At 40.4% G+C, this 22,912-nt stretch overlaps 1 protein-coding gene across 2 annotated transcripts in view; it reads right to left on the bottom strand.

The window, feature by feature from the left end:
- Positions 1 to 77: 77 nt before the first annotated feature.
- Positions 78 to 22,912, bottom strand: part of WNT9A (Wnt family member 9A) — a 142,907-nt gene continuing 120,072 nt past the window's right edge. For both annotated transcript variants that reach the window (XM_073561029.1, XM_073561030.1), the window contains one exon: positions 78 to 7,012. In XM_073561029.1, the coding sequence (XP_073417130.1) occupies positions 6,539 to 7,012 (474 nt within the window). In that variant the 3' untranslated portion in view covers positions 78 to 6,538. The remainder of the gene's footprint in view (positions 7,013 to 22,912) is intronic.

Raw genomic sequence — 22,912 nt, 5'->3', positions numbered from 1 at the left:
GGTTATCTTTGAGACCACCACTCTTTTGACCCCACATTTTTTTTCTTAGAGAGAAGGGAAATAAGAGAAGACGTAGCTCATTTACAATTTAAAATACATTCATTTATTTCTTGTTATACAAAAAGATGTTAAATAACTTAAATACATTCTCAACAGCCACTCAGAATCAGATTGAAGCCTACAAGCTGTACACATGAGGTAGAGATAAATAATTTAGTCTCCCAAAAGTCATTAGAAAAAATGTACAAAAAGAAATCCCAATTTCTTCATTAGATTCTCTTATCATTTTTTTCTGAGTGTCCATTAAATAATGTGCATATTCTCTTAATTGAATACAACATATTTAGAGTCCAAACTGTTATTTATGAGAGAATCACTAATGTTGGCATGAATGCTGGACCCATTGCAGTTCCTAATATATAACAGACAAGCAAATACCATGACCATGCTGCAACACTGGGGATATAGATCTAGGATACCCACAAAACCATGCCTTGTATATAACAAATATATGATAACGATTCCAGAAATATATTGCTAATAATGTCTATTATTCCGTTTTTGGCATATGAAGTTATACAATTTATATGTTTGTAAAACAAAGTGAAATGTTGAGCAATGTCTCTAAGGACGTCCTGCACTATTCAGATTTTCTTCATTTACTGATCAGGCTGCAAATCATCCTGGATGGGAATGGAAACGGATAATTTTTGCTTACAACTCCACATTTGTTTCTCAATCGTTTTTTATTTTTCATTTTCATTTTTCCTCAACTAGAATTTCGACAGTGACAAAGTCTTTACAAAATATTTCATTTTTTCTACTTATTTTTAGTCTGCTCTAAAATAAATTGTCCATTGTCCTTGTGCAAAGAGTTAAAGTGCAGCTGAGAAAGGTTGGTCTATCCAGAATATTACTATGGTCCTCGCAATAAATGTCGGCACAGTCCTTTATATTTAGGATTTGTTTTAACTTTTTATATTTCAGCAAAAACAAATGTGGAAAAAAATAATAATTGTGTCTTTCTCAAATCGGTTTCCTCTCTATTGATACAGGAAAGAAAACACAAGTCACTGCGTTTAGTCAAAAATCTAAAATATATATGTAAGAAGTTGAGCATTTTGCCTCTTTTGTAACGTGGAGCCCATTAACAAGTTCTCAAAATAAATTGTGCAAACTGTCAGCATAAATCTCTGCATTTTAATTTTTCCTTGTTTTGCTCACTGTCCATGGGAATCGAAAGGAAAGAGAAAACGTGTAAGTTACAATAAGCGACACAGAGTCAACATTTCTTACACCCAACGCCCCCCGCAGCTGTGCAGATGCAGCCATCGCTCGCTTCTATCAAAATATTTCTGAATTTACAAGAACTCCAGGGAATTTTTCTTTCTGACACAATAACATTTTGCATAAATGTGTAATTTTACTTAAGCAGGAAATGGGGATTTGGGAAAAGCTCTGATTTATGTAATACTGGATTTTTGACCTTAAGTTTCTCGAAGTCTAACGGGGTCCGTCAAATGGCGGAGAGGACAGCGAGATCTAGAAAAACAATACGGTCTAAGCTCTCGTAAAGAGGGGGGATTAGCATAATTAGGAAGGTTTCCATTGCATTTCAACTGGAGAACATACAAAATTGTGTAGGAAACCATTTCCTTCGACTTTTCGGAAACTGCATTTGCAAAACTCAGCGTAAAACGAGGAAGGCACCGGAGTGCAACGCTACAAAATTACATTTAGGATCCAAAACATTAAACATAAAAGTGGTAAAACCCCTTGTTTGGCTGAATTTGTAGTTGTAATGAAAGTATATAGAAATTGTAAATTTGGTTAAACTACACCAAAGAAATGTCCAAATCAGCCAAATTAATATGGCAAAAAACATGATTGATTGTTCAGTCGTGATTTATTAAATTAAGGTAAAAATACCTACACGTTTGTACAGAGACATTCAGAAGCATCAGACAAGTTTCCATATGCAACAATGGGTTACAGCATCAGTCCTTCCCCCTCCGAGGAGTCCTGATTACTGGGCCAATGCCCAAGGTGGTCGGTTCTCCTGATCTGAGAGGTCTACGTCACCATGGTACTCAATCATGGGTAATCGGAAAAGCATGGAGACTCCACAAGAACGGGGGACAGTAGGGACAATACCTCAACCTCATACACATTTTCCAAAACACATAAGGTTTTTTTTTTTCCCTTAAAATGATTAAAAAACTATCTCTACTAAAATTTTCAAAATTGTGTCCCAAAGAAAAATGTTCTATTTTTCTGCAGTCATCTTTCATGGCCAATATCAAATTCACTCCCACGTTATTTTGCAGCCGTTTCTGCAGCTTCCACTCTTACCACTAATACAGAAACGTCTTCTATATATTTGTACACTTTGTAAGACGTTTTTGGAATTCCATTATCATCACTGAGACCAGGATGGAGCTTTACCCTCAGCGTCAGTGGCCTCACGAGTCCTTTTGTAGAACAGTTTCCCCTAGAAGTGATTGCTCCTGCTGATTTAGTAACTGGACGCGCTTCCTGGGGGCTCATGATACTGAAGTCAATGAAGAAGACATCAGTAACACCACTCAGCCACTTTATGCACTGATGATCTACTTAAAGGACTTGTCTACCCCCAAACCATCCCGGCTCATCTACTAACTGCCAGTTACTTCATGGGTTCCATAGCACCAATGTCATGCCCATCTCCACCGAAAGAGACAACCAGGACATCGGAAGGCGCAGAGGGGTTTCAGTGGATTTTTTTTAAACCACATTGAATTCGGTTTTAGATAGAAATAAAAGAAGCCGACAAAACCTTCAAACTTTTAGAAACTAATTCCAACCACCAAAGACTGAGTACCATTGGTCATACACGTAACGTGGAAAATTCTTCTTCATTTTATTTTTTGCATTTTTTTTTTTTTAAATATTGTAATATACCACAGGAATATAAACCCAACTATGTACAATATATAACAGGAAAAGCCATATATCCACACTGTCATAAATACACGATAAATACAGAAAGGCTTCAGTGCGTGTAACACTACACTCCGAGGAGCTTTGTCCGCTCAGTAGTTCAGTCATCCTCTCCTGCACTAACACACCGCGCCGTTTTGTGTTTTGTTTTTTGTGATTTTCTGCATTTCCTGGAAATATGGAAAACATGTTAATAAAATACTAATAATAAAAAAAAAAAACTATGTGCAAGCTTAGTGTATCTGATTCAGCCACCTCGACGCGTTTCTTCCGTACTGAAGGCACAAAATCCGTGTCTACTCAAAAATAACTATGTAAAAAAAAGGAAAGTATTATAAAAGCATGTCTGTGACGTAATAACTGAACGTAATACCACATTAAAACCATAGTAAGGTCCTTCAAAATGCATTAGAATAAATAAATGTTCTCATATATGATATAATGATATATAGGTGTATTCACACGGAGTACAGCTCAGCTCCGTAATGAGCACATAATTGCTATGTTTATATCACTTTTATTTTTTTGTCTTTTTTTTTGTCTTTTTTTATAGCTATGAATTTGGTTAGTGCCGAGGGGAAGTCCCAGTGTTCGGCAGTGAAGAGCGAGCTACGAGCAGGGGGTGAGGAGACTGGGGGGCTTCTGTGGTGGTCACTAGTCATTGGAAGGAAGGCTTCAGATTCTGGTGCCAGATTGGTCTTATGCTGAATTAAAACGAGAATTTGACAAATTTCATCCCTGACTATAGATAAAAAGTTCTCGGGGAAATAATGGTTTATACTAACGTGATGGATAATGATGATGGTGGTGATGATGTGACAGCTCTCAGACCGGATGTCTGTTGGAGTCGGATACAAATCCTCTCATCCCGTCCATGAATTACATAAGGCCATAGATGACTACTCCGGATACGTCTGAGGACAGAAGCGTTGTCCGCTCTCTTATTCCTCTACCCCACATTGACAATTCGCCTTTGGGTAAAGCTGGCCAGACATCTCAACAAGTGTCACCCATCATTCCCTTAGCACCTATTCCTTCTAACTATGCGTGCACATGGGAAGGTTAATAAGTGCCACCTGCTTGACCTCCAGCCATCTCGGCTCTCCCAGTAGACTCATTTGTCCTCCTCTAGTCTCTTCAGTCTCTGCAGTAGATATTTATGTCCCATGTAGAGATGTCAGTCTTCCCAGTAGTCTTTTTTTCTTCTCCTGACCCCTTTTTCCCCCCCAGGAAACCCCTCTGTCCTTCTCCGGACACTTCTGCCTTCCCAAGAGTGTCTTTTGTCCTCTCTGTCTCTTTCAGGCTCCTTTATCTTCTCCAGACCCCTATGTCCTCCCTCTAGACACTTTTGATTTCCCAATAATGTCCTTTGTCCTGTCTAGACCCCCAGCCTTCGTCAAGATTATTTTGCCCTTCATTCAGACATCTCTGACTTCTCAGCCAAGTCCTTTATCTCTTTCAGACATCTCTGCCTTCCCAGTAGCTTCCTAGGTCCTTCCCGGATGCCTTCTGTCTCCCCCCAGACTTTTCAAAAATTTCCTAGTGGCAGGTTACTTCCTGTAAGAACAAAGGATTGGGCCTGCTGAAATGCAACATGCCCAGGCCTTATTTTGCCCAGCATCTTCTGAGAGACAGCCCCATACACATTAGGTAGTCGGATAATCATGAAAAAATCCCAACTTACCACTAATGTATATTCAGAACGTGATAAAATAGCAAAATATACTATTCTCACCGGTCTACCAATGATCCAACACAGAAGTGCCACCAGTCCCTTGGATCTGTATTTACAGAGCTGCAGCCAATCGACGGCCCAGACCACTGGCATTACGGTTCATACAGTTGACTGGCGATACCAGTACACCCAGTATATGGGCATATAGTCGCTGTTATCACCAATTGGCAGCCGCGATCTTGTGCCGGATGCTTATATACCACAACTGGCAGAACTGCGGAGCTTCCGAGTTGAATCGCTCGGTCAAGAAGAGGTGACAATAGTCACTCTGTTATTCTGTCTCATCTATTTCCACGGTTACATTGTTTTCCAGAGGTTGGATACCCCTTTTAGTCCCTTGAGCAGCACTGACTGACCTGCCTGGCCAACGGCAAGTCATTAAGCCAATATATTATGTGACCGTGTACGTGTGTAGAACGAATATCAATACGGAAAGTTCTAAAATAAGATAAAGTCTGTCTCTCGTGTGAATAATGTTGGCCTCCATTTATGTACATGGTCCTGAATGTTACTTTATGGCACTCCATGGTGCTCTGTGATTTACTACCAGGACTACTGGCAGGACGAAGACTAATGATACCCTGGTGGAGAAGCTGAACCCCTAAGTGACGCTGTCGAGGATTGTGCAAAGCTTGGCCTATATTTAGGATCTACCCGAGAAGCTTTTGTCATTCTTGCAATAAATCTCCAAGCAACATTCATTAAACCGGTCTCGTTAATATAAAATATCTGTCTACTTCACAGCTTAGCAAAGGCACGGGAAGCGTTCCTGTCTTGTGTGGTTTGGCAAACGATACACCAAGATTTGTGTAGCTGGCACATCTGATGAATGCGCCATCGTCCTTAATATAGTGGTTTTCGAGTGTTATACAGTATCTAAGAAGGTTTTAATACTCTGAGTATTACAGTAAGTGGAATGAAGTCATAAGCAGAGGGAGACTCAGTCAGTCCCTGGATCACCACGTATGCGAGTATGGAGACCGGGGAGGAGCAGGCATAATCCTGACTCAGATCACCACAACTGTTCAGGTAACCTCCATAGGGTTAGTGATAGTCAAGGAGAAAAAAAGCAAAATATAAAAGTCTATATATTTCTATATTTATACAAGGAAACAAACTTCTTCTAGTGGTTTTTAAGACAGTGATAGTGCTATAAAATAAGGCATATGGCGTTTGTCAATGCCGTAGTCTAAAGACAACATACAACTCAAGCTACCTAGATCTTTGCTCATCAACGATGGAACGGATCGCGTTCTAAGGTCACTTCTGGCTTGCTGACCTGAGTAGGTATTTTGGGTTTTGCATTTCCTAACACACAAATTGTGTCCTAGAGTGAACCCCGGTTATGGTGGAGTGCAGTATACAGGAGAGTTTCCTCTCTAGGGGCAAAAAACAAACAAACATTAACAACAAAAACAAGCTAAAGTGGATAATAGAATTGTTCCCTTGTCGTTATTTTGAATTCCTGGAGTTTTCTAGGATCCAGAAGTAATTTTATCAGATCGGGTCACCAACCATGCATGGCAATGCCTACATGTTCACAGAGCTTGGAGAGAACGGAGAAGATCATGAGATGACGACCATGTGAACAAATGGCATTGGAATGTCCTCTAGCTACCTGAGGTGCACCGTCACTATCCACCACTCCTCACCCTTCACAAACCCAGAACATTGACTACAGCGAAAACACAGCTGGGTCATCGGAAACCCTCCAAAGTGCTTATGTCACAAAGAACTCTCCATCCAATAAGAACGTTAGTCAAACCCTGTTTGTTTCCGTAAGTTACGATGGTGTCGATTGTATCCACCGCCTTGTAGTGACGGTTAGTCCTTGCATGTGTACACCTCCTCCCTTTGAGTACACTGTTTGCACTCCACATAGCAGCACCAGCGAACTTGACACTGGCAAGGCCTCGTCACCACTTTGCTTTGGGTATTATGTCCACGACCGCAGCAAATGCTTTCGCAATTTTTGTCTTTGTAACATCTCCTCCCAAACGTTCCAGGAGAATATTTGCTCATCAAGCAAAAGTTGGGAGAATCGTCAATGTAAATGAGGTCTGTAGTCCTTGGGATGTGATCAGTGTGACCAGGAATGGGCTTCTTGGCTGGAGAAATGTCCCCTTCCCCCGTAGCTTCATTGGTGGTGCTCCCTACTTTGAGTGAACTCTCATATTTTTGCTTTAACTGCTTTCCAATTTCATGAAAAGGAGAAAGTTGTCTCCAGCAGGTGCGGACTGTGCAGGATCCAGACACTCCGTGACATTTGCAAGTGGTCTTCACTCCAGATTTTATTACCTAAAATGATGGGAAAAAAACTATAAAAATTCAGAAAGAAAAATAAAATTTTTCACACAAAAAATAAAATCCCCAGCCACAAATAGCAAAGAAAGGGTTTCTTGATTGTGTTCAGCTGGGTGACAACACCTCCAACCACAGATTCTACCACTGGGTTGTCACATTTCTTTCCTTTCTCTTTGGAACGTGTGAGATGAATGAGAACTGGCAGTTTCCTGGAATTTTTTACTTCATGGAAACTTGTCGACATCCCAGATCTCTGGTTTTGATTCACCTGCCTCCTGCGCCCAGATGAATCCATTTATCAATGTTTGCTAACATAAAACACTGGAGAAAAAAAATAGAATGAAACAACCCTTTTACAATGTAATCACTCTTTTTAAAGGAATTCCACCTTAATTAACCTTTTGCCATCACCAGTAGAGCCGATTTCTACACAACCGCTAGTTTTCATCATTCCTGAAGGTGGAGATCTCCTTAGGGGTCGAATATAAAGATCATTATATTTTCACTGAATCTAGATTAGGAAGGTCCATGTTACACAGTGGGTTGCCAGAGCCCGAGGCAAAGAAAGTATTTGTGCCCCTAATCCACGGACAGTTAAACAGAACATTTTTTAAATAAAGTTACTCATTATTTTATCGCATTTTTATGTTGTTATGCAATTATTTTATTACTCTGTCCCCAGTCCGTTCTCTAACCCTACCCTTAACACTATTCCTACCGCTGCCCCTAACACTATTACTAACCCTACCGCTAACATTATTCCTAACTCTACTCCTAGCACTATTCCTAACGTTATCACTAACACTACTCCTAACATTATTCCTAAAGATCCTCCTAGCACTATTCCTACCCCTGCCACTAACACTATTCCTACCGCTGCCCCTAACATTAATTTTAACATTATTCCTAACACTACTCCTAACAATTTCTAAACCTACTCTACTATCTAGCTCTACTGCTACTCGTAATGCTACTCCTATCCCTTCCCCTAACATTATTCCTTACTCTACTCCCAACGCTCCTCCTGACACTATTCCCAACGCTCCTCCTGACACTATTCCCAACGCTCCTCCTGACACTATTCCCAAGGCTCCTCCTGACACTATTCCCAAGGCTCCTCCTGACACTATTCCCAACGCTCCTCCTGACACTATTCCCAACGCTCCTCCTGACACTATTCCCAACGCTCCTCCTGACACTATTCCCAACGCTCCTCCTGACACTATTCCCAAGGCTCCTCCTGACACTATTCCCAAGGCTCCTCCTGACACTATTCCCAACGCTCTTCCTGACACTATTCCCAAGGCTCCTCCTGACACTATTCCCAACGCTCCTCCTGACACTATTCCCAAGGCTCCTCCTGACACTATTCCCAAGGCTCCTCCTGACACTATTCCCAAGGCTCCTCCTGACACTATTCCCAACGCTCCTCCTGACACTATTCCCAAGGCTCCTCCTGACACTATTCCCAAGGCTCCTCCTGACACTATTCCCAAGGCTCCTCCTGACACTATTCCCAAGGCTCCTCCTGACACTATTCCCAACGCTCCTCCTGACACTATTACCAAAGCTCCTCCTGACACTATTCCCAAGGCTCCTCCTGACACTATTCCCAAGGCTCCTCCTGACACTATCCTCAACGCTCCTCCTGACACTATTCCCAATGCTCCTCCTGACACTATTACCAAGGCTCCTCCTGACACTATTCCCAAGGCTCCTTCTGACACTATTCCTAACCCTACTCCTAGCACTATTCCTAACATTATCACTAACACTATTAATACCCCTGCCCCTAACACTATTTCTAACCCTATAGCTAACATTATTCCTAACTCTACTCCTAACAATACTTCTAAACCGACTCCTAACCCTTCTCTTAACCCTACTCCTTATCCTCCTCCTAACACTATTCTTAACCCTACCCCTACTCCTTACCCTAATCCTTACCCTCCTCCTAACACTCTTCCTAACCCTACCTATAACTCTATTCCTAACCCTACTCCTAAAACTATTCCAAACACTACTTCAGTAACTGACTGGGCATCCTCCGACGCACGATCAGTTAAAATCTGTTGCCGTGTAGGAGATTCCTCCCACATGGTAACAGTTAACAACTGCCAGCCAATCACAGGCCGGCAGCTGACGTGAGCATGCACGTCGCCGACGTATGCCGTCACTGTCATACTCCAGAACAACGCTGCGCGCCTCAGCCACCGGCCTCGGAGAGGACACATCGCAGGAGCTCGGCCATGTAAGGAAAAACTTTTTTTTATGTGTAAAGCCAAGGTATGGGGCATATTATACCAGTATGGGGCATATTATACTAGTAAGGGTGTGCATTATAGTACTATAGGGTGCATTATGCTGCTATGGGGGTGCATTATCCTACTATCAGGGTGCATTATACTGCTATATATGACTACGGGGTACCTTATACTATTATGGATGACTATGGGGCAATATGGAGACACATGAGGCAGAATTGGGGGACACATGCGGTCCAGAATGAATCATAGAATCGTACAGTTGGAAGGGACCTCCTGGGCCATCTGGTCCAACCCCCTGCTCAAAGCAGGATTCGCTAATTCATCCCAGTCAGATGTCTGTCCAGCCTCTGTGTGAAGACTTCTATTGAACGAGAACTCACCACTTCTCGTGGCAGCCTGTTCCACTCATTGATCACTCTGTCAAAAAGTTTTTTCTTATATCTAATCTGTGTCTCCTCCCATTCAGTTTCATCCCATTGCTTCTAGTCTTTCCTTGTGCAAATGAGAATAAAGTTGATCCTTCTACAATGTGACAGCCCTTTAGATATTTGTAGACAGCTATTAAGTCTCCTCTCAGTCTTCTCTTCTGCAAGCTAAACAATCCCAAATCCTGCAACCTTTCCTCATAAGACAGGGTTTGCAGACCGGTCACCATTCTGGTTGCTCTTTTCTGAACTTGCTCCAGTTTGTTGATGTCTTTTTTAAAATGTGGCGCCCAAAACTGGACACAATATTCCAGATGAGGTCTGACCAAAGAGGAGTAGAGGGAAATAATGACTTCACGTGATCTAGACTGTATGCTTCTGTTAATACATCCTAGAATTGCATTTGCCTTTTTTGCTGCTGCATCACACTGTTGACTCATATTCAGTCTGTGATCTATTAGTATACCCAAGTCTTTTTCACATGTGGGATATTATTACTGTAGGGGCTACTTAAAGGATATTATTTTTGAGGATACTGTTTTTAGTGTGGGGGAGGAGATGTCCTGTAACTGTGCAGGGCAACACTGTGGCTTATTTTCTTAATCTGGCATAGTGTAGAGGTTGTTGAAAAATTGGAGAATGTGCTCTAGATAACTGTTATTTTCTGCAGAGACAAGTCCTGGCTGGAAGAAGCGATGGTGGTGTGCGCTGGATGAAGATGAAATCCGAAGATAAAGGACTTCAACAAGAGATGCCACCGGTGAGTCAGTGTGTTACCTGTACACTGACTGTACACTGACACTATACACTGTATACTATATACAAATCTCCTGTGTATAATGTCACTGGTGATCACTTTATTACCTGTACACTGACACTATATACAGAGCTCCTGTGTATAATGTCACCGGTGATCACTTTATTACCTGTACACTATATACAGAGCTCCTGTGTATAATGTCACCGGTGAGCACTATATTACCTGTACACTGACACTATATACATATCTACTGTGTATAAGGTCACCAGTGATCACTGTATTACCTTTACACTATATACACAGCTCCTGTGTATAATGTCACTGGTGATCACTGTATTACCTGTAAACTGACACTATATACAGAGCTCCTGTTTATAATGTCATTAGAGATCAGTATTACCTGTACACAGACACTGTATATGAAGTACAGATCTCCTGTGTATAATGGCACTTATGGTGATATTAGTATTGTGTTTTTTTATTAATTGATCATTATTGTAGTATTCGGTCACTATGTTGTGGTAATATCTGATCTGGTCATCATGTGGCGGTATTTGTTCTTTGTATGTGCTATTATTCAGTCACTGTGGTGGTTGTGATGGTGGGATATGGTATGAGGTCATCATTTTGTTTGTATTAATATTTTCCTGATTTTCATGGTGTTCTCTTGTAGGATGAGTTATTATTTGCTCATTGATGAATGGCTGTTCTTGCCATCTGATATCAGCCCCACAGTACTGCATTGTTGTCTTCTCACAGGGTCAGTGAATAATCCTGTTTGCTAAAATGATAATGACATATTCACCTAGCTTGTTGAAACAATGAGCCCCTGAGACCTTCCCCCCTGACCTGTGAATGAGGAGGGGGACTTTTAAAATATCAGGGAGGTGAGACACAGATCATGTGAAACATGATGTGAACACAGCATCTCAGAGAGAAAGAAGAGTATATGGACTGTTATCCTCTGTCTGCTGGATTGTTGGACTCTCATTTCCCAAGGCTTTTATCCTGTTACTGAACTGCATTCGGCTTCTGGACTATCTTATCCTTTGTGTGGTGGATTGTATATGGACCTCTCGTATTTTTGCCTAAATAAAGGTCTTGGGATTGTTCACTCTTCTCTTACTCTGTTGATTGTGTGATACCGTTAAAGGACCCCGTGACAACTGGCAGCAGCAGTGGGATCAGAAGAGCGCAACCTAATGGAGAACAACCCACATAGTGAGTACAGAAATTGGACTGTATCCAGTTTAGAGGAAAGAGCCAGAGACCTGAGCCTGAACTACCGGGGACTGACTAAAGAGGCCTTAATTGATCTACTGGTGGGTGCTAGCCCGGCCACCTACTCCCATATGTCTAAAGGACAAGCGCAGTAGACAAAGAACCCCCACCCCAAAAAGCCACTGGGTGGTATGGTACGAAGAAGAGATGGCGGTTCTGGGCCCAGGTGTGTCAGGAGTATACGGAGGAGTCTGCTCGCCGAGCACAGCAGAGACAAGAAGTGATGGAGATCGAAACAGGGAGTAATGTACAGTGGAGTGTAAACCACACGATCCTGGAGCCTGTATGGATCTCCAGGACAGACTTTAAGCCATTTAGTGAGGCTTCTGGAGATGTGAAAAGGTTCTCCAAGGACTTTAAGCAGCAGTGTGCTGTGATGGAGGTGACCCACTCTGGCTGGATGCGTTTATTAGTGGGACTCCTGAACGGAAGCGCAGCGGAGGCTTACCAAACCATTACTATAACATTGTAAAGTAGACTATCCAGGATTACCATGCTATCACCCCAGACTCACATAGGGCCCAGTTCGGAGACCTCCCATGCACCATGGGGGGGGGGGGGCGTTTAGGATGTATGCACATAAGATGTCTCAGGCATGTCGGAGATGGCTGAAAGCAGAAAACACCTTTACTGTGAAAAATGTTATGCAAGCGTTCCTTATAGAACAATTTTTAGACAAGTGTCCCCCAGAAATACGGGAATGGCTCCGGGAGCGCATGCCATGCACAGCAGCCATGGCCGATGAGGCTCTTACTATCAGACTGCAATGGAGGAGGCTTCTGGACAATAAACTACAACTTTCTTCCGCATTCTGGTCCTTTCAGATTATATCTGCCCCTCCACACAGCCGCAGCCCGATGACAATCACATCTCACAATCCTGGGCCCCAACAGTTCCGACCACGACCTGGGGGCATTACCGTGAGATGTTATGGGTGTAGGGAATGTGGACATTTGCAATCCAGCTGTCCCTCAAGGATTCAAAGAGAGCCCCATATCGTCCAATGCATCTTGTACACTCCATCCTGCCTGAGGAAGAGTTAACACCACCCCCACCTGAGAAGACCACTGACCAGGGCACCATAAATAACCTTCCTGGAATGTATGGACTCCAGCCTAAAGGCCCCGTCTCACTAAGCAATCTCGGTAGCGAGATCGCTGCTGAGTCACAACTTTTGTGACGTAACAGCGATCTCACCAGCGAGATCGCTGTGTGTGACAGCGATCAGCGAGCGGCCCCCCTGCCGGTATCGCTGATCGCTGCAAGAAACCTCTGGACATTTCTTTGGTCGCTGGTCTCCCGCTGGCCAGCACGCAACGCTGTGTGTGACAGCGGGAGACCAGCGATCAGGTGTAAAAAAATAATAAAAAAAATAAAAAATATAGTTATTCTCACCTTCCGATGTCCCGTTCAGCCATCCTGCCTCTCTCCACGCTCCGGTCCCAGTGATCCTTTGCATGAATGACCGCGAGACTTTGTTATCCCGCGAGACCGTGACATCTCGCGGTCATTCGTGCAAAGGATCACTGGGACCGGAGTGTGGAGAGAGGCGGGATGGCTGAACGGGACGTCGGAAGGTGAGAATAACTATATTTTTTATTTTGATACTATTTTCTACAGCGATAGCCAGCGATGCCGGGCGCTCGGCATCGCTGTGCTGATCGCTGGTGAAGCTGTCTGTGTGACAGCTCACCAGCGATCACATAGCGATTCACCAGCGATCCTGACACCTTGATATCGTTGTCGGGATCACTGGTGAGTCGCTTAGTGTGACGGGGCCTTTAGTCCCTCAGAAATACAGAGCAACGGCAATGCCACCGGCAGGATGTCTTAATTAATGGATACAAAGTGTCAGGATTTAGAGTCAGGGGAGGCATTCCTAACTATCGCTGACCCCCCCCGTGTGGTTCGACCCGAGGCATTTCACCCGGGCCCGGGAATTCCCATTGTCCTGGCGGGACACCTGGGGGTGTCCGCAAATATACACAGCGAGCTTTGGTGCATTTGGATTGTGGTTTTGGAGAAAAATTGTGTTGGATTGGAGTTATGGGAGGACTTCCTGCAGATATCCTGGGAACGACAGTGTCATTTTGTGGGCGCAATCACCCGACTACAGGCCCTTCAAACATCACGACATCCGGACCTCACCAGGGAGCAATCTGTTTGGCCAGAAAGTCTGTGGGCCTCTTACTCTTCTGAAAGAACAATTGGAGGGAGATATCGCAGACATCGGAACGCCCATCATTCCCTACGCTCTAGAGCTCAGAGACAGTCTTGCCCAGCTAGCTACCTTGGCTAATGAACATCGGTGAATGGCCCAGTCTAGTCAAAAAGCCTGACATGAATCATAGAATCGTAGAATCGTAGAGTTGGAAGGGACCTCCTGGGCCATCTGGTCCAACCCCCTGCTCAAAGCAGGATTCGCTAAATCATCCCAGTCAGATATCTGTCCAGCCTCTGTTTGAAGACTTCCATTGAAGGAGAACTCACCACTTCTCGTGGCAGCCTGTTCCACTCATTGATCACTCTGTCAAAAAGTAACGCCAGGACCCGGAATTTATGGATGGACAGCAAGTGCTCATGATTATTGCAACCCCTTGCCACTGTACAAGGAACTATTAACAGTGGAGCAATGTGAACTAAAATGAGCAGGCCAGAGATCTGTGTAGACCTCATGGCGTGCTCACTTATTAAGAGAGGGGAGAGGTTGTGATGGTGGGATATGGTATGTGAAGATCATTTTGTTTGTATTAATATTTTACTGATTTTCATGATGTTCTCTTGTAGGATGAGTTGTTATTTTGCTAATTGATGAATGGCTGTTGTTGCCATCTGATATAAGCTCCTACAGTACTGTATTGTCTGCTAATATGCTAATGACATATTGACCTAGCTTGGTGAAACAATGAGCCCCCTGTGACCCCCCCCCCCCCCCCCCCCCCCCGATCTGAGGAGGAGGGGGACATTTAAAATATCAGTGAGATGAGACACAATCTTAGATCCTGTGTGGAACTATGATGTGAACACAGCATCTCAGAAAGACGTGTATATGGACTGTGCTATCTTCTGTCTGCTGGATTGTTGGACTCTCATTTCCCAGGGCTTTTATCCTGTTACTTAGCTGTATTCGGGTTCTGGGCTATCTTATCCTTTGTGTGGTGGATTGTATATGGACCTTTCGTATTTTTTGCCTAAATAAAGGTCTTGCAATTGTTAACTATTCTCTTGCTCTGTTGATTGTGTGATACGGAGAAGGACCCCGTGACAGTGGTAATATGTGGTCTGGACATGGTATGGAGGTATTTGTTCCTTGTATGTAGTATTGTTTGGTCACCGTGTGGTGGTAATATGTGGTCTGGTCATGGTGAGCTGTTATTTGTTCCTTGTTTGTGATATTATTGGTCATTTTAAAAATTGAAAAATAAAAATATACCTAAATTGAATTGGGATATTTTAACAAATGTTTAGTAAGTTACATTAGTGTAAAGCCAGGCCAAAAGATTCTACCTTGTCATAGTGGCGGATTAAAAATTTTTTTGGCCAAAACAAAAGCTACTGGTTATGCATGTGGTGATGGGAACTGTAAATGTGTGATTGGTGAGGAGGATGTGGCGCGGAAGTGGAGTTTTTCCAAGAGTGGGCGGTGGGACTGTGCAAGGTTCCAGGGCATGCTCTCAGGTACAGGCACGCTCTCATGCATGTATGCCTTTAGTCTCACATGACAGATGGAGAGAAGATGAATACATGCTTATTGTCAGTGATTTATAACTTCGCTGTGAATCGCTCAGATTTGTACTCGTGACTTGGACTCCAGCTGGGACTTCATCAAAGTTGCCGTTACACAGATCATTTCCTAAAAAACACTGCATGTGTCAGTGATCGGGCCAACAATCACACCTCCTGCCAGTGACAGAGAGACCTTGACCAACACACTGCAATCACACACGGTAGCGACACAACGTAACGGCTACTTACACAAAGATGATTTATAGGAGACAGTCAGCATGTAGGGCAGTAAGGCAGCTCCTGATAGCATCATACAGGTGGTGACTTTTACTCGCAGATGTCGCACGCAGCATTATACATGTTATATTACGTTACACATTTTCCCGCAGCACGGATACATGATTTCATTTAGAGCTGCGTTCACATTAAAGTTTCCTGTGAGCTCTCAGCCTCCAAGGTCTGACATCCCTGCTGCTTCAGTGTCTGCACAGCTTACATGTGGTGGTACACAAGGGGGACATACTGTGTCTTGTTCTTACACCAGAAACTCCACAATAATGCGTCTCTTTCTGAGAAAATTCTCCCAAAACTGAAAAAATATTACACAGCATGGTCCCTAAGTAGCTAAGCCACAAAAAGTAAGTGCCACCATACAGAGCCCAAGAATTACCACCATTCAGAGCTTATATAATACCAACACTATACAGTGCTCATATAGTAATACCATCATACAGTGCTCATATAATACTAACATCATACAGGAGTCATATAGTTACCATCACATAGTGCTCGTACAGTGGTATCATCATACAATACCGCATACAGTGCTCATATAGTAGTACCATCATACAGTGCTCATATAGTAGTACCACCATACAGTGCTCATATAGTAGTACCACCATACAGGGGTCATATAGTAGTACCACCATACAGGGGTCATATAGTAGTACCACCATACAGTGCTCATATAGTAGTACCACCATACAGTGCTCATATAGTAGTACCACCATACAGTGCTCATATAGTAGTACCACCATACAGGGGTCATATAGTACCATCATACAGTGCTCATACAGTGGTATCATCATACAATACCACATACAATGCTCATATAGTAGTACCATCCTACAGTGCTCATATAGTAGCACCACCATACAGTGCTCATATAGTAGTACCACCATACAGTGCTCATATAGTAGTACCACCATACAGTGCTCATATAGTAGTACCACCATACAGTCTTCATATAGTAGTACCACCATACAGTGCTCATATAGTAGCACCACCATACAGTGCTCATATAGTAGTACCACCATACAATGCTCATATAGTAGTACCACCATACAGTGCTCATATAGTAGTACCACCATACAGGGGTCATATAGTACCATCATACAGTGCTCATACAGTGGTATCATCATACAATACTACATACAGTGCTCATATAGTAGTACCATCCTACAGTGCTCATATAGTAGAACCACCATACAATGCTCATATAGTAGTATCATCATACAGGGGTCATATAGTACCATCAGATAGTGCTCATATAGCACCAAACAGTGCTCATATAGTACAACCACACAGTGTTCATATAGCAGCACCATCATACAGTACCCACATAATACTACCATACAGTGCACACATAACACCACCATATCCATTTTATCAGAATATGCACCCAGCACAGACAGTGTTACCCCGCTGCCCTAACATCACAGCCGAGCAGAGCATGCATCTCTTCTCAGTAGGGAGGAATGAGTTCCTGCAAGCCCCAGCACTGGTTCCTACAGGAACGGATGGCGCTGTGTCTGAGTTTCTGGGCAGTCGTATTCCTGCACCTGCCCTGTACTAATAACAGAATGTTTTATGTATGGAGACATCAGGACAATACTTGTGTCCTCCCTGGACTGGAGGCTTCTGTGCCGTGGTGTCCATATACATCACTCATTGTATGGGGGCTAAGGTGCACAGGAGACCCCGTGCATTCCTGCTCTATAGACAGTCTCCCGGTCTCCCCCATAGATATGAGGAGCTCCACTCCAGTCGCTGTGTCATCATCCACAATCAGATGAGAATCAGCAAGTGCGGACACCATCACCAACTGCTCTATGCAAGGTGAACTGTGACATCACAAGTTACTGGCAGCCAAAACAGGCGATGACATCATCACTTGCCAAATGATTGGTTAGGCCTCTTTCACACATCAGTTTTTTTCGTCGAGAAGAGAGAGAATTTTATTCAGATGCCAGAACTGAGCTTAGGGTTAAGTTTCAGACACAGGCATTTCTCCCGGGCATGCACAATAGAAAATGCGAATCCGGCCGGGGAAAAAAACAGGCAGTATTATAGTAGTTATATTCTTGTACCTAGGAGCAGTATTATAGTAGTTATATTCTTGTACCTAGGAGCAGTATTATAGTAGTTATATTCTTGTACATAGGGGCAGTATTATAGCAGTTATATTCTTGTATATAGGAGCAGTATTATAGTAGTTATATTCTTGTACATAGGAGCAGTATTATAGTAGTTATATTCTTGTACATAGGGAGCAGTATTATAGTTGTTATATTCTTGTACATAGGGGCAGTATTATAGTAGTTATATTCTTGTACATAGGAGCAGTATTATAGTAGTTATATTCTTGTACATAGGGGCAGTATTATAGTAGTTATATTCTTGTACATAGGGGCAGTATTATAGTAGTTATATTCTTGTACATAGGATCAGTATTATAGTAGTTATATTCTTGTACATAGGGAGCAGTATTATAGTAGTTATATTCTTGTACATAGGGAGCAGTATTATAGTAGTTATATTCTTGTACATAGGGAGCAGTATTATAGTAGTTATATTCTTGTACATAGGGAGCAGTATTATAGTAGTTATATTCTTGTACATAGGGGCAGTATTATAGTAGTTATATTCTTGTACATAGAGGCAGTATTATAGTAGTTATATTCTTGTACATAGGATCAGTATTATAGTAGTTATATTCTTGTACATAGGGAGCAGTATTATAGTAGTTATATTCTTGTACAAAGGGGGCAGTATTATAGTAGTTATATTCTTGTACATAGGAGCAGTATTATAGTAGTTATATTCTTGTACATAGAGGCAGTATTATAGTAGTTATATTCTTGTACATAGGAGCAGTATTATAGTAGTTATATTCTTGTACTTAGGAGCAGTATTATAGTAGTTATATTCTTGTACATAGAGGCAGTATTATAGTAGTTATATTCTTGTACATAGGAGCAGTATTATAGTAGTTATATTCTTGTACATAGGAGCAGTATTATAGTAGTTATATTCTTGTACATAGGGGGCAGTATTATAGTAGTTATATTCTTGTACATAGGGGCAGTATTATAGTAGTTATATTCTTGTACATAGGAGCAGTATTAAAGTAGTTATATTCTTGTACATAGAGGCAGTATTATAGTAGTTATATTCTTGTACATAGGAGCAGTATTATAGTAGTTATATTCTTGTACATAGGAGCAGTATTATAGTAGTTATATTTTTGTACATAGGGGGCAGTATTATAGTAGTTATATTCTTGTACATAGGGGCAGTATTATAGTAGTTATGTTCTTGTATATAGGGAGCAGTATTATAGTAGTTATATTCTTGTACATAGGAGCAGTATTATAGTAGTTATATTCTTGTACATAGGAGCAGTATTATAGTAGTTATATTCTTGTACATAGAGGCAGTATTATAGTAGTTATATTCTTGTACATAGGAGCAGTATTATAGTAGTTATATTCTTGTACATAGGAGCAGTATTATAGTAGTTATATTCCTGTACATAGGGGCAGTATTATAGTAGTTATATTCTTGTACATAGGGAGCAGTATTATAGTAGTTATATTCTTGTACATAGGGAGCAGTATTATAGTAGTTATATTCTTGTACATAGGGGCAGTATTATAGTAGTTATATTCTTGAACATAGGGAGCAGTATTATAGTAGTTATATTCTTGTACATAGGAGCAGTATTATAGTAGTTATATTCTTGTATATAGGGGGCAGTATTATAGTAGTTATATTCTTGTACATAGGAGCAGTATTATAGTAGTTATATTCCTGTATATAGGGGCAGTATTATAGTAGTTATATTCCTGTACATAGGGGCAGTATTATAGTAGTTATATTCTTGTACATAGGGGCAGTATTATAGTAGTTATATTCTTGTACATAGGAGCAGTATTATAGTAGTTATATTCTTGTACATAGAGGCAGTATTATAGTAGTTATATTCCTGTACATAGGGGCAGTATTATAGTAGTTATATTCTTGTACATAGGAGCAGTATTATAGTAGTTATATTCTTGTACATAGGAGCAGTATTATAGTAGTTATATTCTTGTACATAGGGGCAGTATTATAGTAGTTATATTCTTGTACATAGGAGCAGTATTATAGTAGTTAAATTCCTGTACATAGGGGCAGTATTATAGTAGTTATATTCTTGTACATAGGGGCAGTATTATAGTAGTTATATTCTTGTACATAGGAGCAGTATTATAGTAGTTATATTCCTGTACATAGGGGCAGTATTATAGTAGTTATATTCTTGTACATAGGGGCAGTATTATAGTAGTTATATTCCTGTACATAGGAGCAGTATTATAGTAGTTATATTCTTGTACATAGGAGCAGTATTATAGTAGTTATATTCTTGTACATAGAGGCAGTATTATAGTAGTTATATTCCTGTACATAGGGGCAGTATTATAGTAGTTATATTCTTGTACATAAAGGCAGTATTCTAGTAGTTATATTCTTGTACATAGGGGCAGTATTATAGTAGTTATATTCCTGTACATAGGGGCAGTATTATAGTAGTTATATTCTTGTACATAGGAGCAGTATTATAGTAGTTATATTCTTGTACATAGGGGCAGTATTATAGTAGTTATATTCCTGTACATAGGGGCAGTATTATAGTAGTTATATTCTTGTACATAGGGAGCAGTATTATAGTAGTTATATTCTTGTACATAGGAGCAGTATTATAGTAGTTATATTCTTGTACATAGGGGGCACTATTATAGTAGTTATATTCTTGTACATAGGAGCAGTATTATAGTAGTTATATTCTTGTACATAGGGGCAGTATTATAGTAGGTATATTCTTGTACATAGGAGCAGTATTATAGTAGTTATATTCTTGTACATAGAAGCAGTATTATAGTAGTTATATTACTGTACATAGGGGCAGTATTATAGTAGTTATATTCTTGTACATAGGAGCCGCATTATTATAGTTATATTCTTGTACAAAGGGGGCAGTATTATAGTAGTTACATTCTTGTACATAGAAGCAATATTATAGTAGTTATATTCCTGTACAAAGGGGCAGTATTATAGTAGTTATATTCTTGTACATAGGGAGCAGTATTATAGTAGTTATATTCTTGTATATAGGGGGCAGTATTATAGTAGTTATATTCTTGTACATAGGAGAAGTATTATAGTAGTTATATTCTTGTACATAGAAGCAGTATTATAGTAGTTATATTCTTGTACGTAGGGGCAGTATTATAGTAGTTATATTCTTGTACATAGGAGCAGTATTATAGTAGTTATATTCCTGTACAAAGGGGCAGTATTATAGTAGTTATATTCTTGTACATAGGGAGCAGTATTATAGTAGTTATATTCTTGTACATAGGAGAAGTATTAGTTATATTCTTGTACATAGAGTATTATAGTAGTTATATTCTTGTACATAGAGGCAGTATTATAGTAGTTATATTCTTGTACATAGGAGAAGTATTATAGTAGTTATATTCTTGTACATAGGAGCAGCATTATAATAGTTATATTTTTGTACAAAGGGGGCAGTATTATAGTAGTTATATTCTTGTACATAGAGGGCAGTATCACAGTAGTTATATTCTTGTACATAGGGGCAGTATTATAGTAGTTATATTCTTGTACATAGGGGGCAGCATTATAGTAGTTATATTCTTGTACATAGGGGGCAGCATTATAGTAGTTAGAGTCTTGTATATAGGAGAAGTATTATAGTAGTTATATTCTTGTACATAGGGGGCAGTATTAAAGTAGTTATATTCTTGTACATAAGGGGCAGTATTATAGTAGTTATATTCTTGTACATAGGAGCAGTATTATAGTAGTTATATTCTTGTACATAGGGGGCAGCATTATAGTAGTTATATTCTTGTACATAGGAGCAGTATTATAGTAGTTATATTCTTGTACATAGGGGCAGTATTATAGTAGTTATATTCTTGTACATAGGGGCAGTATTATAGTAGGTATATTCTTGTACATAGGGGGCAGCATTATAGTAGTTATATTCTTGTACATAGGGGGCACTATTATAGTAGTTATATTCTTGTACATAGGAGCAGTATTATAGTAGTTATATTCTTGTACATAGGGGCAGTATTATAGTAGGTATATTCTTGTACATAGGAGCAGTATTATAGTAGTTATATTCTTGTACATAGAAGCAGTATTATAGTAGTTATATTACTGTACATAGGGGCAGTATTATAGTAGTTATATTCTTGTACATAGGAGCCGCATTATTATAGTTATATTCTTGTACAAAGGGGGCAGTATTATAGTAGTTACATTCTTGTACATAGAAGCAATATTATAGTAGTTATATTCCTGTACAAAGGGGCAGTATTATAGTACTTATATTCTTGTACATAGGGAGCAGTATTATAGTAGTTATATTCTTGTATATAGGGGGCAGTATTATAGTAGTTATATTCTTGTACATAGGAGAAGTATTATAGTAGTTATATTCTTGTACATAGAAGCAGTATTATAGTAGTTATATTCTTGTACGTAGGGGCAGTATTATAGTAGTTATATTCTTGTACATAGGAGCAGTATTATAGTAGTTATATTCCTGTACAAAGGGGCAGTATTATAGTAGTTATATTCTTGTACATAGGGAGCAGTATTATAGTAGTTATATTCTTGTACATAGGAGAAGTATTAGTTATATTCTTGTACATAGGGGGCAGTATTAGAGTAGTTATATTCTTGTACATAGAGTATTATAGTAGTTATATTCTTGTACATAGAGGCAGTATTATAGTAGTTATATTCTTGTACATAGGAGAAGTATTATAGTAGTTATATTCTTGTACATAGGAGCAGCATTATAATAGTTATATTCTTGTACAAAGGGGGCAGTATTATAGTAGTTATATTCTTGTACATAGAGGGCAGTATCACAGTAGTTATATTCTTGTACATAGGGGCAGTATTATAGTAGTTATATTCTTGTACATAGGAGCAGTATTATAGTAGTTATATTCTTGTACATAGGGGGCAGCATTATAGTAGTTATATTCTTGTACATAGGGGGCAGTATTATAGTAGTTATATTCTTGTACATAGGGGGCAGTATTATAGTAGTTATATTCTTATACATAGG

The sequence above is a fragment of the Dendrobates tinctorius genome, unplaced genomic scaffold (genome assembly GCF_039654945.1).
Source record: "Dendrobates tinctorius isolate UK_male_01 unplaced genomic scaffold, ASM3965494v1 ptg000311l, whole genome shotgun sequence".
NCBI classification, from domain to species: domain Eukaryota; kingdom Metazoa; phylum Chordata; class Amphibia; order Anura; family Dendrobatidae; genus Dendrobates; species Dendrobates tinctorius.
The sequence above is the reverse complement of the archived record's forward strand: the minus strand, read 5'-3'. Positions and strand labels throughout refer to the sequence as shown.